This window comes from Cynara cardunculus (genome assembly GCF_001531365.2).
Source record: "Cynara cardunculus var. scolymus isolate 2C chromosome LG 10, CcrdV1, whole genome shotgun sequence".
Classification (NCBI taxonomy): Eukaryota; Viridiplantae; Streptophyta; class Magnoliopsida; order Asterales; family Asteraceae; genus Cynara; species Cynara cardunculus.
In genome coordinates this window covers 3,079,428-3,093,704 of record NC_037537.1, presented here as the reverse complement: position 1 = coordinate 3,093,704, position 14,277 = coordinate 3,079,428, and the positions used below count along the sequence as shown (strand labels likewise).

Sequence of the window (14,277 nt, the reverse complement as noted above, 5' to 3'; positions counted from 1 at the left end):
TGAATGTTAACACTAATAAAGTGCACCGATATGCACCAGATGAATTCTATTTTTAAAGCATAATTCATGGGTGAACATTAGATTAAAACTGATTAATGGTCCAGATTTTTTTTAAGCTTCTCACCATAACTTCCTTTATTATATGATCTTTCGCCTTGTCTTTCATATGTTAAACCAAGATGAATTAGCAAAAACTGATTTCGACCGACATAAATTGAAAAACTGAAACGAGATTGAACCAACTCGGATCGTAACTGGTATCTTGAGTTTGATTCTTGGTTAGAGAATTACATTTTTAGACTGGTTTAGTAGTTCAACATTTGTCAAAATTTTGGTACTCAATTTAGGGGTGTTTGGGATTGCTTATAAAAACAACTTATTGACTTATTCCGGTGTGACACCGGTAATAAGCACTTTTGAGTGTTTGGATAAACAACTTATACTGGTGTCAAATCGGTAATAAGAAGTTTTTAAAGGAGTTAAACTCTTCTGACTTATAATAAGTTGACAAGTATTTTTGTAGAAAAGCATAAGTTGTTTCAAATAAGCAACCCCAAACACCCCCTTAGTCCAATCTAAGGGTAAATTTGGGATTTGACAAATACGATCGTCATTGCTCATAATATCAAAAACAATTATTCTCGTAACCCATATAATAAGAGCACTACTAATTTTGCATAAGATATCTCTAAAGCTCAAGAAAATTTTTCCTCAAATATTAAAGAAAACTCTAAAACGGTATTTGTTTATGCGCAAAAATCACACTAAGCAATTTAAGGTTTGGATTTTGGAGCTTAATCAACTAAAGGTTGTACCTTTGAAATAAATAAGATAAATAGCTAAAAAATTAGATAACACAAACGATTTTGGTGACGCAGAAAACCCCTTCGACGATAAAAACCGAAAACGATCGTGGATATTATCGATGCTCTAGGGACATCAATCAATAACGTCGTAATCACTAATGTCATCCTTAATAACAACAATTAATGTTACAAAATTAATTAATTCGAGGTATACCGGGTAAACTTGAGCAACTATTCCAATAGCTAGAATATTATTTGAGAGCACTTTTTTGAGTTAATTTGATAGCGATGCCTTGAAACCCCCCCCCCCTCCCCCCTTTTAAGTATATAATATTTATATACGGCAAATGCAACAAATAAACTCACACACTCTCCTCACATTTGGTGAAGTTTGAACCCTTGACCTCCTAGGAAGCCAAGGGCTACGATACCGTTAGGCCGAATACCCTTTGGTCCCTCTTATAGGTAGTCTTTATTATAACTGTTTTAAATTGCAATAATAACAGTAAATGTCGTGTCTTGAAGGTTGGTCGTCGGTTATGTTTGATGTGAACGAATCTTGGACATGAATTCTCCATTACATGTAGGACATGCGATAAATAGGAAAGATAACTACTGTCGAGGATAATTAAGTATTAACGTTAGTCCTGGTTAAATAATAATGATCTTTATTATTGGTGACCATTTGTTGAGGATGTTAGTGTCGTTAGCAATATTGGTGACCATTCGTTGAGAATGTTAGTGTCGTTAGCAATATTGACAACCAATTGATGACGTTAGTGCCAGTTGGACTTGTGAATTTTCACCCAAACACGCTCGGGATTTGAATTTCAAAACTTGTTTAAATTTCAAATTTCGCTCCAAAAGTTAGTGAATCGGCGATTTATGTGGTCTGGTAGTCGTACGTGTACATGATGTTGCGTGTCATGACAACAGGTAGTCAACACGCATCGTCTATCGGCTGAAGTCTACAAACCATTTTGGACAGGTGTCATGCATCGAAGCGACGAGCTTTCAAATGTAATTGTTTGGGTAAAATTCCGTATGCTCGACCGTCGAGGATATTATATCCGACAGAGCTACCATCATCGACCGGTTGCAATATTACCGACAATGCTAATATCCACAACAAACGATCATCAACAACCTAGATTGTAGTTATCCACGACTAACACTAACGCCTAATTATCTCTGACAACTGTTATTCTTCTTTCATGATAAGTCTTATGTGTAATTGCAGATTTATGATCGAGACGCACCTCATTAACACTTCAAACATAATCGATGACTAACATCCAAGACATGACTATTACTGGAGTTATTTCAATTAAAGACAACCGTAATAAAAGCTACCTATAAAATGACTCAAAAGTCATTCAATAGAAGAAATCAATACCGAATCTACTCTGAAGTGTTTGTTTGTCCCTAACAATCAATCTTCATTAAAGCTTCAAACATTCATCAATGGCAGATCTTGATATCTCTTTTAAGAACATATGAGAGTTGAAAGAGAAAGTCAACACCCCAAATATAGTCAAACCTTTATTACGTATTCAGATTTTACAATACGAGAATCCTACCTAAAATTACAAGAACTCACCCTTTATATAGGGTCAAATATCTAGACAAAGTCAAAGTCAAATTCTCTAAGAAAAGTCAAACACGGTGACTTTTAATACAATTATAGACAAAATTAACTTTCAAGACGAAAACAATTTTAAACTGAATTTCAGTCCTAACAGTGTTCTCGAAGAATTCCCCACCAATAGAATCATTGTTAATAGTTTATATTCATAGCAACGTAAACAGTCACATTCTGTAATAGCAATCCTTGTTATTGAGAACAACGTCCCCGATTAACGTCCATAGTGCATCAACGATATCCACTATCGTCCACGGTTTTTACCCTCGATGGGGTTTTATGTGTCACCAAAATTACTTGTCTTATTTATTATTTTAGTTATTTATCTTGTTTATCTTGTTTGCCTTCATACAAGAATCACAAGTTTTATTTTCTGAATCAAAATAAATACTTGTAAGAGAATTAACCCAAGAAAGTTTGACATTGAAAGCATGACCGAGCCTTTTATGCCATGTATCAGCAGTGACCATCATCGCTTTTCTTTCTCCCTTTATCCCCCCCCCCCCAATCGATATAGACCTCTACTGCACCTACCCGCTCCAATCAAGCTCCTCGACCCCAAGCCTTGCATGACAAAGAAGTCAGGAAAAAACGTGACAGCACAATGTAGATCTCTTGTTAACCTACGAACGGACAAAAGGTTGCATTTGAGATTAGGTGCAAACAATACTCCCTTTAACATGGTTGTTCCCTTTAAAAGAAGTTCACCTTTCCCTTTTACAGGAATGGCATCGCCATTAGGAATTCTGATGGGTGTCTCGTGGGCATCTCTTGTCATATTTTTAAGCAAATTATTTTGATAAGTGATGTGTTCAGTTGCCCCCGAGTCAACAACCCAATCACAATCTAATTCAAAACTACCGGCCATGTTTGCCCTCAGCTTCGTTTCTGAGCCAGCGGTATCATCGTTACCACTGAAGTGTTCAACAAACATCATATATTGCTCTTCTGTTATTCCTGGGATAGGACTCGAATCAGTTTCAGCAAGTGCAGCTTTAGGCTTTGTCATCTCCCCTTTTGCTTTTCCAGGCCACCATTCAGGGTACCCAATTCGTTTGAAGCATCCTACTCAGTTGTGCCCGTCTCTTCCAAAAAATGCAATGCTCAACTTTATTATTAAAGGAGCTTTTGTCTACGTTCTGCCCCCCCCCTTTTTTTACTGCTATCCTTTGCGTTTTGCTGGAACAAAAGCTTGAAAAACAGCTGCTTCTTGAGTCATTTTCTTAGCAAAGAAAACAGCCCTCTATTGCTCATCTTCATCAACTAGATGATAAGCCATCCCTAAGCTTGGTGTTGGTTTCATTGCCAAAATCTGAGTCCGAATCACCGAAAATTCACTGTCAAGACCCATAAAAAATTTGTATGTTCTTTCCTTTTCCTTGAGTTCAACAAGTTTCTTCCCAAGCCCACACGTACATCCCTCACACGTGCAATGAGGAATCGGTAAAACCGATTGTATTTCGTCCCATAGGCCACGTAATTTAGTATAGTAGGCTGAGACGGAAGTCCCGTCTTGTCGAGTCACCATGAGCAATTGTTTCAACTCATAGGCTCTTGGTGCACTTTCTTTGCCAAACCTCTCCTTCAGGTCATCTCGAATTTCCGCAGCACTGTTAGCATACTTAACACTGCTACGTATTTCCTTCTCCATCGACGTAGTGAGCCAGCCTTTTATCATTGCATCGCAACGCATCCAGGCCATGTAATTGGATGCAGTCTTCTCTGGTTTCTTTATTGACCCATCGATGAAGCCAATTTTGTTCTTGGCAAACAAGAAATTCGTCATCTCTTATGCCCAATCATTGTACTTGCAGTCGGTCAATGCTTCGTTTACCTGCATTTGTTTAGGATAATCGGAAACGTGTATATAGAACGGTGAGTTTGAGTCTATGGACTCTCATTCGTTTTTGCGTGTGTTTTCTTTACCGTCAGTCATGATCAAACGACGGTTTTAGGGTTTTGAATATATGAGAGGTATCCACTCTGATACCATGAAAAAATTCGTTTCTATATTGATTTTCCTTCAAAGACTATCAAGATACATATACTAAATTGAAAGAGAAAAAAATAAGAAAAGCTATAATGATAATCCCTAAACATAATCCCTAAACTATATGATAATCCCTAATAGTTTGGCAACAAAAGCGGACCAGATATGGTCAAATTTAATATCCTCCAATATCTTATAATTCAGAAAGAGTTATAACTAAACAACCATCTCAATGTCATTTTTATTTCAAACGTTGAGATCTCTTGATTCGATTAAAGAAGCACTTCTCAAGTCAAAAGTGCGGTTTCTCGGAGTTCATGTTTTAACATGAATATCTTAAAACTCAAAGACCACATTCTTAAAACCATATAATTTTTTTGGTTTGTCATAAGTTGTGACTCTTTATGTAAGGGTATAAGTTTTCTTTTCCTGTCTTGAATTTGGTAGCACCCAAACTAATTCGAAACTTAATTTGAAAGCCATATTTCGACCCGTACGTTTTCAGGAGAATCAAAAGTGGCTCTAGTTTAAGTTCTCATGGCGAATTCTTCAGAAAAAATTCTGTCTAAATGGAATCATATTTTTGCAACAGAACTTTTAGTAGATTACAAACATATGCTGATTATACTAAAATACAATATTCAAATCTTCGTTTTGGATTTGCCCAACAGGTACAAGAGAACTATTTGCTATCTTGAGGTTATGATCTTGACTCATTTTATCAATCATCATTTTAGATGAAGCGTAAGCTAAACCCTGGTGACTTAAACACGTTGGAGGTGACATTTCTCACGGCATGATCGGGAAGCCGATGACACCTAATGCTCATACGACCATGACCATAGCTTCGAAGAGGAGTTTGATGATATCTAGCATTGATAATCAAGTCTGTTTTTTCTGGCAATGGATTCGACGCTGTTTTTGGCTTCAAATATTGGGAAAGATCATATTCTGGAGCAATGTAAATTGCTCTCTCTATGTCTAGTTGCAGTTCCGCGTCTGTATCATACAGGTTGGTCGAGTTAAATAGCATTTGAAATACCTTGAAGCATGACAGATGAAGGTATTTCCATTGCTTAGGAAAATCACTATTATCATCGGTGAAAACATGCTTGAGCAACTCTTTCCTTTTCCACTCAAGCAACCTTTGTGCTTGATCAATTGAATCATCTATGCTTGCTTCTGGGTTTTCTTTGAGGTGAAGAAACACTAGGTTCATTTTTCCTTCTTCTTGTTCTTTCTGCTAATAAGTATTGTGAATGAAAGTAAGCATGTATATATTGTTACATCTACCTCCAAATATTTGAGATAAGGGGTTTTAATTAAGGATGACCTGGTGACTTTGAATGTCATTGAGCAAACGAGCGGAAGCCATAAGTGATTGTGTGATGTTCTCATATGTTGATGGCTTCACTTTGTTCTTCGATAAGCTTGGATTCAAGAAACACGAAGAAGTGAGGACCAAGACATGTGTAGCGATGGAAATCATTCCAGTTTGCAGGTATTCATCGACTGATGGCATGTAACCGCTCTTTCCCCATGTAGTTTCGGTTAACCACGAGTTGAAAGTCTCCCTCCACTTCAAATTTGTAGGAGGAAGTGTATTAGAGCTAGCTTTCCTATAATCATTAAAATTTCTTTGATTTTAAACATGACGAAATCATTATACTTACAAGGTCTCGAAAATCTTCTGTTACGTCAATCTTTTCATCAAGGACCAATGAGTTGGTAGCGTATCTCACAAGATCATCCAACACATCGAAAATGACCTTGCTAGGTCCACTTAAGGCTTTACCATCCCATCTATTATTCACACATGAAGATACAAACTTTTGGCAGTTAGAAAGCCAACAATAACAGAAACATTTAAGACATATTGGCTGAATGTTACATAAACTAGAGTTCACATAGCAAGGGACTTCGTGTTCGTGAAGAGAGAGGTTAGAATTAAGCACAGTAATAAGAAAAGATGAAAAGCTAGAAGATCATACTTGTGAATAGCTTCAATCAAGACTTGTAACTCCTCGAGAGAGCCTTTCATATCGAAAAAATCATCTGCAACTGTGATCAATATCGCACTTTTTGCAACAAGCATTCTTATAATAGAATCATGAGGCAAAGAAGTACTAGCTGCAACGGCGAAGTAGCAATACATCGTCTTCTCTCGACCAAATCCCATTTCGGTAAGACCCCACTCCTTGGACCACCTACACAATTATTGACCTACAATAAACATACTATAACAGAAAAAAAGGGTCGTTCCAAAACAATCTTTCGCCTATACATATATATATATATAGACGCATAATCATTTACAAACCCAATAAATTATACAAACTTACAAACCAGTTTTCACGTGCTTATACAATGTTGTTTCATATGTAAAACGTTCATGACTGTTCTGTGTATGGGAAAAAAAAATCCGAACATCTCACGTATGAAACAACATTGTATAAACACTGCACTTTCAGATGTGTTGTTTCAACACATGAAAAATGATTTATAAGTTTGTAAAATTATTTGGATTTGTAAAAGGAGATCTACTAAGCAACATTTATAGTAGAACAATTATTAGGTTTACCTTTTTAGTTCCTTCAATTCATTTCGGTAAATCATTTGCCTGAATGCATAGTTTTCCACAGCAAGTTCTATTAGCCCCATACTATGAACACATGATAACCTATAAAAGGAAGCTTTCCCGATCCACATTGGTCCTTGTTTGTTTTGTTCAATCCACATCCTATGATCAAGATGATCAAGTCTAGCGATCCACGGTACGCTGAGCTCTTCCTCAATCTACAAAATACGAAACGTTAACTGATTATGCGAAGAGAACAGTGGGCATAAAAATGGTAAGAATAGATCAAGACTGTGCTTACCACTTTGGATAAATTGGGCAGTATGACCACATCATCATCGACTATGTTTTTCATAGTTGAAATTTTCTGAAGCATTTTCATGGAAAATGATCTGGCCTCTTCTGCTTCATTTTCTCCAAAGAAGATAAGGTCTGTTGCCTTATAAACAGTATATAGTAAACTTGTGAACCGTCCACAGTTGTTTTCCAAATGATCCAATATTTCTTCATCGTATAAGAACCAACAAAAGGTCTCTGAAACAAATATACAATGTTGGTTTCAACAGAAGTAGGTGATGAAATACTACTTCATAAAGATACTGATCGACTACGTACATTTTATTTATCGAAAAGGGTGAGCATAGAACTACTAACCATTAACCAATAGATACTTACTTGGAGAAATATTAAACCCATGCAGCCGAAAAAGTCGAAATGCCAGCGAGTCCTTGTACAATTTTGCTGGTATGAAGTTCTTGTTTTCTTGCACCAGTTCTTGGTCCATGTAACTTCTGGAACAATTAACTTTTCTTAAAACCCTAGAGGTCAAGAAAGTGTGTGATCTTTGATCTTACTTTAAAGAATATGATATACTTCAAGAAACTGCATTTCTGGCAACGGGTTTGGGAAGTCTGTCGGTAAAAGTAACTTTTACGGGCGATTTAGACAAAATCTTAAAACCCTAGAGGTCAAGAAAGTGTGTGATCTTTGATCTTACTTTAAAGAATATGATATACTTCAAGAAACTGCATTTCTGGCAACGGGTTTGGGAAGTCTGTCGGTAAAAGTAACTTTTACGGGCGATTTAGAAAAAATCCACATATAAAAGATTAACTTTTGCCAAACGAAAATGCGGGTGGCAAAAAACAAACTTTTCCAGAGGAATTTCACATATATATCACCTGTAAACGTTTTTGAGGATGTTGTCAATCTCATCAGTAAAATACTCATATAAGCCTAGCCTCTGCACTTGATCAACCATGCTGAGTTCAACTAGTTGTTCATCCATTATTTGTGGAACTGCAATAAAGTTGTTAATTTATGCAGGAAATATTACATACGAATTAAGCACACTTTCCTTAATTAGGTTAAGTTACTTGTGGACTAGATGAAGTTTGCTTATTGAAAACTGAGTTACCTCCATTGGGATACTTTTGAACAAGTGATATCAAATAATCAAGGCATTTTTTATTTCCAGTAGAAATGTATGCCTGTGCGGTAGCCGAGGGTGATTGAAAAAGTGAGCCATCTTTACTCAAATGCTCTGTTATGGTCTCTTGGTCAACCTTGAGCCCCATTGATGGAAACGTCTCTAAGTAGGCCAGCAATGGAGGGTAGTGGCATTTATCAACCATGGCTTCCCTGCAACATCTTTTGCTATTCAGGATCTCATATATCATTACTAAATGTCTACAGACTTTTCCCTACGAAATCCGTCGCTAAACACAGAACCGTCACAAAAGTTCGGTGGGTAATTCCAATTAGTGACGGATTACACAGGTATTCTATATTCTCTGGTGATATTTTCTTGAAAAAAATATCGGATTCTACCGAATTATTGATATTTTCTGGGTGATCCATAGTAATCGTTGACGGAATTTTCGTAGATAAAAGTCATTTGTTTTGTAGTGTATGAGTATTGATGATTCAGAAAAGAAAACTCCACAAGAGCAATGATCATAGGCTTACATGCCAAGGATTTGTTGGTTTTCGGCACAAATCTGAGAAATGAGTGATTTCATGTGATCAGAAAACTTGAGCTCAAGACCTGAGGCTTTTGCAAGTTCAATGGTTGCTGGGAAAACAATGAAGAACCATCGAGGAAGAAGACAATGATGATCATGAAGAATCTTCTCCATGTTTGCATGTATAAATTCCAAACCTGCAAAATACCAAGTTTTAATAATTCAGACATGTTTTTATCAAACAAAATTTACAAAAGCGTCTTAACTACGTGAAAATATGCAAAGCAAATGTGAAGGGCTTAATGAAGCAGTCATTCTTTGATATGCAGCCTGTATATTTTATTGAGAAACTACACAAACATCACATCAAAATGCATAGATGGACTACATATCCATAATGTATGGCATTTCCTCTCATAGATGCCTTTTCTTTTGTTGATGTATTTGATCATGCACATAATCATTTAACTCTGATGCATTTGTTGATTAATTAACCACATACCTTTTTCTATGTTTTTGGCACCGATTCCCCATTTTTGGAGCACAACGATGCAAGCAAGAGTAGCAGGAAGTGCATCAATGGTGGGAAGATCACCATTCGCTGATTCTCCCCAATACCCTTGTTCATTTTGGTTATTGAGTAACCATTCAATGCAACCCTTAAACAAAGGTGTATTAAGTTCATGTGGGTTGGGAATCATGGCTAACCATGCAGTGTCATAAGCAGAAGGTGAAATGAACGAGTAGTGAAGATGATGGTCATTTTTCTGTTTTGAAAACATCTCCTCCTTCAGCTTGGCTACTAAAGCTTCAATTGTGGTCAATGAAGACGCCATTTTTGAAGACAAAATGTGTGGTTTGTAAGTGTGATTGTATCTAGAAGAGTATTTGGTTGCAAGATAAGGAAATTGGAATCTGTAAACCTACTTATATAGAAAATCTTATGGGAATGTTGTCTGAAAAATTAAGCTAAGGTTTACATAAAAGTCTGTATGTGCATAACTCACATGTTCATGACTTAATGGTGATGGGTGCAAGTGCAACACGGAAACGCATTTATTTCAAACCAGAAGAAAAACATGGGACCAAACTCAGTGCATAAATAACATGTTCGTTTTGTAGTGTCGTCATCGTAAAAGGAATTCACATTAAAGAAAATATATTTATGTATATTAATATATGAAAAGAGACTGATACCATACATTATCAAACACCCGTATTTTCTCTCTCATCGTTAGGGATTTGTATGGTATATTGGACATAACAGAACAAAAATTATTGTTCAATGTTTGATAAGTTCTTTATGTGAATCAGAGTGAAACAAAGTGGAACAGACGTGTTTCACTCTTATTCCACGGAACATGGTGAAACGTACCTATATTTTATCGATATACTCTCAAAATCACTACAAGAGGGATGAGTTTTAGAGAAGAAATCTTTAGAGAAGCTTTTAAAAGTGTATCTAAAACTATAATATAGAGAAGGATTTAAATGACAAAAATGAGAAATGTAACTAAAGGTTAGACGACATTTAAAGAAGGATTTATARGCTAATTATACGTTATAAAAAATGTCGTTAAAAGTTTTAGAGAAGCTTTTATAAAAAAATGTCTCTAAAGAGTTTCATCAATTTTTAGAAACATTTTCTTAAACTTCTCTAAAGATTAAAAAAAATTTTAATTTTTTAAAATTAAATAAAAATATTTAGTTACCCTTTAAAAGTGTATCTAAAGATTAAAAAAAAGTTTACTTTTTTTAAAATTAAATAAAAATATTTAGATACCCTTTAAAAGTGTATCTAAAAGATTTGTATTAAAAATAAATCAAAATTAAATAAATAATATTTAGATACGCTTTGCTTCATCCTCCCTTCATCGCTTCATCCCTTCATCGCTTCATCCTCCCTTCATCGCTTCATCACCAGGTACTTGAAATGTTTAAGTCCTCTCATTCATGAAATCACCAGAAGCTTCATCGCTTCCTCTCGTTTAATCGCTTCCTCTCGTTTAATCGCTTCCTCTTGTCTATCATCGAATCAATCTTCGCTCAATCACTCGTCGATCACAGTCTACTCTCCAATTGATCGATTAAATCGTCTATCATCGAATTGGTTTCTCTTCTCTGCATCAATTCCTCGAACAACAGGTACGCCTATTTAGCGATTCTTCAATAAATAACATGATATTGAATCTGCTAGGGTTCTTGTTGATTCATGTTTTACTGATTAATTATAATCTATTTGGCTATCAATTATCTTCTGCTACAATTACATATTTGTGTGTGTTGAACAATAGAAGCTGAATGGTTACGGATTAGAGGTATCCATCATGGCCTTTAATTTGTTAGTCTGTAATTAGAGGTATCGCACCGAGGCTGTGAATACCTCCCCCATTGCACTTAGTTCCTAATGCATATACAATACATACCTAAATGCACTCAGTATTCTATTTTCTTATGGACACCTAACAGTAAAAAGGAGATGTTGCATTTTACTACTAGTAGTAGTAGTAGTCAAGCTCACTGATAGAGTTCCCCATAGCTGCCTCAAAGTTATATACAATACATACCTAAATGCATTTTACTACTAGTAGTAGTAGTAGTCAAACTTTACTAACCTTTGCTTTTGCCTCAAGTTTCTCCACGAACACAAGGTATTGTTTCAATGTATATTGTTTTGAGTTCCCCAGAGCTGCCACCATCGCCTTCATTCATCATTTTCATTATTAGTATAACAATTATAGATTTTATATTTATTAGTACATGATAATAATGAAAACAAACCTTTCAAGGCAACATGTACATGATATCATGATTGCAAGATACTCAATATAAACAGCTTTTCCACCACAACACAATCAATATGAACTTCAATACCCTGTCCACTTAAAATTAAAGAGTTAATCAACGCATCATGCCTGATCTGTTGCCAATTAGTTATAGTATCTTGTTTTGAATATTTAATTCTACCCTTTTAAGGTACAAGGAATATGAGCTATGTTTGGTCTTTATAATTGATAAACCTTTTTACCACAAAACCCAAGCCTTAATTACCACATAGCAGAACATATAATCACATATCAAGTCAAAATCCCACAAAACTACCTCTAAAAGAGAACAAGTATGCCAAATTCAGGTCATGGCTAACATTGAAAGGTCATTGCTTAAAGGCCCTTAAGCATACTGTCATATACCATCATGGAAAATGTAAATGGCGGGGTTGCAAGAACTGTTTTTCACCAAAATTGCCGATAAAAGCTAAAATTGCATCAACTATTGGTACACTTGGATGGGTTGATTATTAGTCGAAAGTCTGATTTGCAGCAGTAGTGATTAGTGTTTTATGTTGCACAGGGGACTTTTGAACACTTTTCTGGCTTGGGTATTGACTGAGATCAGGAGGCAATGTGAATGGTATGTAGTTTGTAACTTCAACTTGCGTTTTTATTGTGTGAATTTATGTGGAATATAACTTAAAAGAGTACAGAATACACCAATATTGTAGCTTAACACATATTGCGATTGAACTTTGGAACTTGTTGTTTATACTTGTTAGACTTCCGCATTGGCTAGACTTGGACCATTTCCCCGTTGAATATGTAGGGAACCTCCCTTCTATCCTCAAGGTTTTTTTTTTTTGAAGAGTAATCTAATGGGGTTCCATATATTCTCACATGGTATCAGAGGAAAGGGCTATCTATACTCGTCTAGCCCCTCTTGATACTCTTGGACAATCTGTTCTATCAGAGCGAAGGTCTATCTATACTCGTTTAGCCCCTCTTGATACTATTGGACAATCTGTTCTATCTAGCTTCCATTGGGCATCTGCTAACTTTGAACCATTTTTCCTCTATGTATGTTGGAACCTCCCTTCTCTTTTCAAGAGTTTTTGTTTTTGTTCTCATACGGGGTTTGTAATTACAAATGTTTAAAAACCCAACCCGAATGCTACTTGCTAAAGTGAAAAGATAACTTTTGAACTTAAATAGATATTCCATTAATGTTATGAAGTCGATAAATAAGTAAATAAATAGAAAGTATTGTTGAACCTTGGTAAAGTAAATAAATGATGTTTGTGGCATATGTTTATAGAMGAATAGGATTAAAATAGAAAGTATTGTTGAACCTTGGTAAGGTAGATCCATTAATGTTATGAAGTCGATAAATGATGTATAGAATCGTACATTGGCTTCTTCATACCGAGTAAGATGATGTGAGAAGTCAAGAGTACCGTTGGTTTTATCCTTGCCATGTGTTGGTGTCATTGGACAGTACTTGGTGCACATTTTCTGCTTTCAAAAATCGGAAAGTAGGATCATGACGTTTGTTTGTTTTCAGCGTTTTCTCTATAAAACTATTGCTCGTTGTAATAATTGTATCCATGGAATACTTGCTTAAACTACAAACAACTTTATCAGGTATTTATATGTGAATGTGATAAATCAATCAATGCTTGCCAACTTAATGAAAACACGTAAATACACGCTGGATGTTCCAATTATTTTAGGAGGTCCTGTTTTGTTTATAATGTAAAGTTAGATAATAGAGATGCATATATGTTGAACATTATTGAGGGATCAATCTCATTATCTAAACCTAGTTTACAAAACAAAAAACCAACAACCCTTGTAATATTGGGCCCCATAATTTGGTTGGGGGTTTTGTGAAAAATTCTACGATTAACATACTAAGAAATACTGAATGAGAATTTAAAAAAGAAATAATCTATATATATATTAAAGAAGAAACCAAAGATAATGAGAAAACTATTTTGATTATATATATATTTGTCCCTGGATGAAAAATGTATAGCTCATAATTAACACGAGTTATTTTGATTATATATTAACATTTACATATGCATGCTTCAATATGGACATTACAAACAAACAAGAAACATTTGATTGTTGTAGAAACAGAATGCACTATTACTACAAGGAAATTCAAATGAGAAAAAACCATCATATGTGTTGTTTCAGATCAGAATATTACACCCCAAGCAGAAGTATAAATTACTGATGGAATCTGCTGAATCTAACACTTTGATGAGAAAACTATTTCCATGATTTGAACTTGTGATCTCTACCTTTTCATGGCATGCTAATTACAGATTAATGGATTCTAACACTCCAAATGATGTTTAATTACCATCACTTATATTTGTCACTTTCTCTTCTAAATCTCCAGATTAATGGATCATGACAGATACTAAATTATTAAAATAAACACTCCAATCCCTAATCACTTCTCCTATTATTATCCTTGTGATTTCTCACATACACCATCCTCTTCCAACTCTA

The 14,277-nt window shown here is 35.3% G+C and overlaps 2 protein-coding genes and 1 pseudogene across 2 annotated transcripts; 1 reads left to right on the top strand and 2 right to left on the bottom strand.

Annotated features, from left to right (window-relative positions):
* Positions 1-3,691: 3,691 nt before the first annotated feature.
* LOC112519181 lies at positions 3,692-4,234 on the bottom strand. The gene has a single exon (XM_025127175.1). It carries the CDS (start codon positions 4,232-4,234, stop codon positions 3,692-3,694), a length of 543 nt encoding a protein of 180 aa, XP_024982943.1.
* An 849-nt stretch (positions 4,235-5,083) lies between these two features.
* Positions 5,084-9,816, bottom strand: LOC112520385 (S-linalool synthase-like). The gene is made up of 11 exons (XM_025128759.1): positions 9,483-9,816; positions 8,985-9,177; positions 8,434-8,657; positions 8,198-8,315; positions 7,692-7,807; positions 7,318-7,550; positions 7,020-7,234; positions 6,430-6,645; positions 6,112-6,241; positions 5,772-6,017; positions 5,084-5,678 (listed from the first exon to the last, which is right to left on the bottom strand). Exons 1-11 carry the CDS (start codon positions 9,814-9,816, stop codon positions 5,172-5,174), a joined length of 2,532 nt encoding a protein of 843 aa, XP_024984527.1. The 3' UTR covers positions 5,084-5,171.
* Positions 9,817-13,358: 3,542 nt separating this feature from the next.
* The window catches only part of LOC112519179, a 21,322-nt pseudogene continuing 20,403 nt past the window's right edge, over positions 13,359-14,277 (top strand).

Excerpts from the sequence above, each read along its gene's own strand:
- LOC112519181 (XM_025127175.1), bottom strand. The coding sequence starts at position 4,234 with ATGACGAATTTCTTGTTTGCCAAGAACAAAATTGGCTTCATCGATGGG.
- LOC112520385 (XM_025128759.1), bottom strand. The coding sequence starts at position 9,816 with ATGGCGTCTTCATTGACCACAATTGAAGCTTTAGTAGCCAAGCTGAAG. Across the intron at positions 9,178-9,482 it reads TGCCAAAAACATAGAAAAAG|GTTTGGAATTTATACATGCA; the intron begins GTATGTGGTTAA and ends GGTATTTTGCAG. Across the intron at positions 7,808-8,197 it reads ATCCTCAAAAACGTTTACAG|AAGTTACATGGACCAAGAAC; the intron begins GTGATATATATG and ends TAATTGTTCCAG.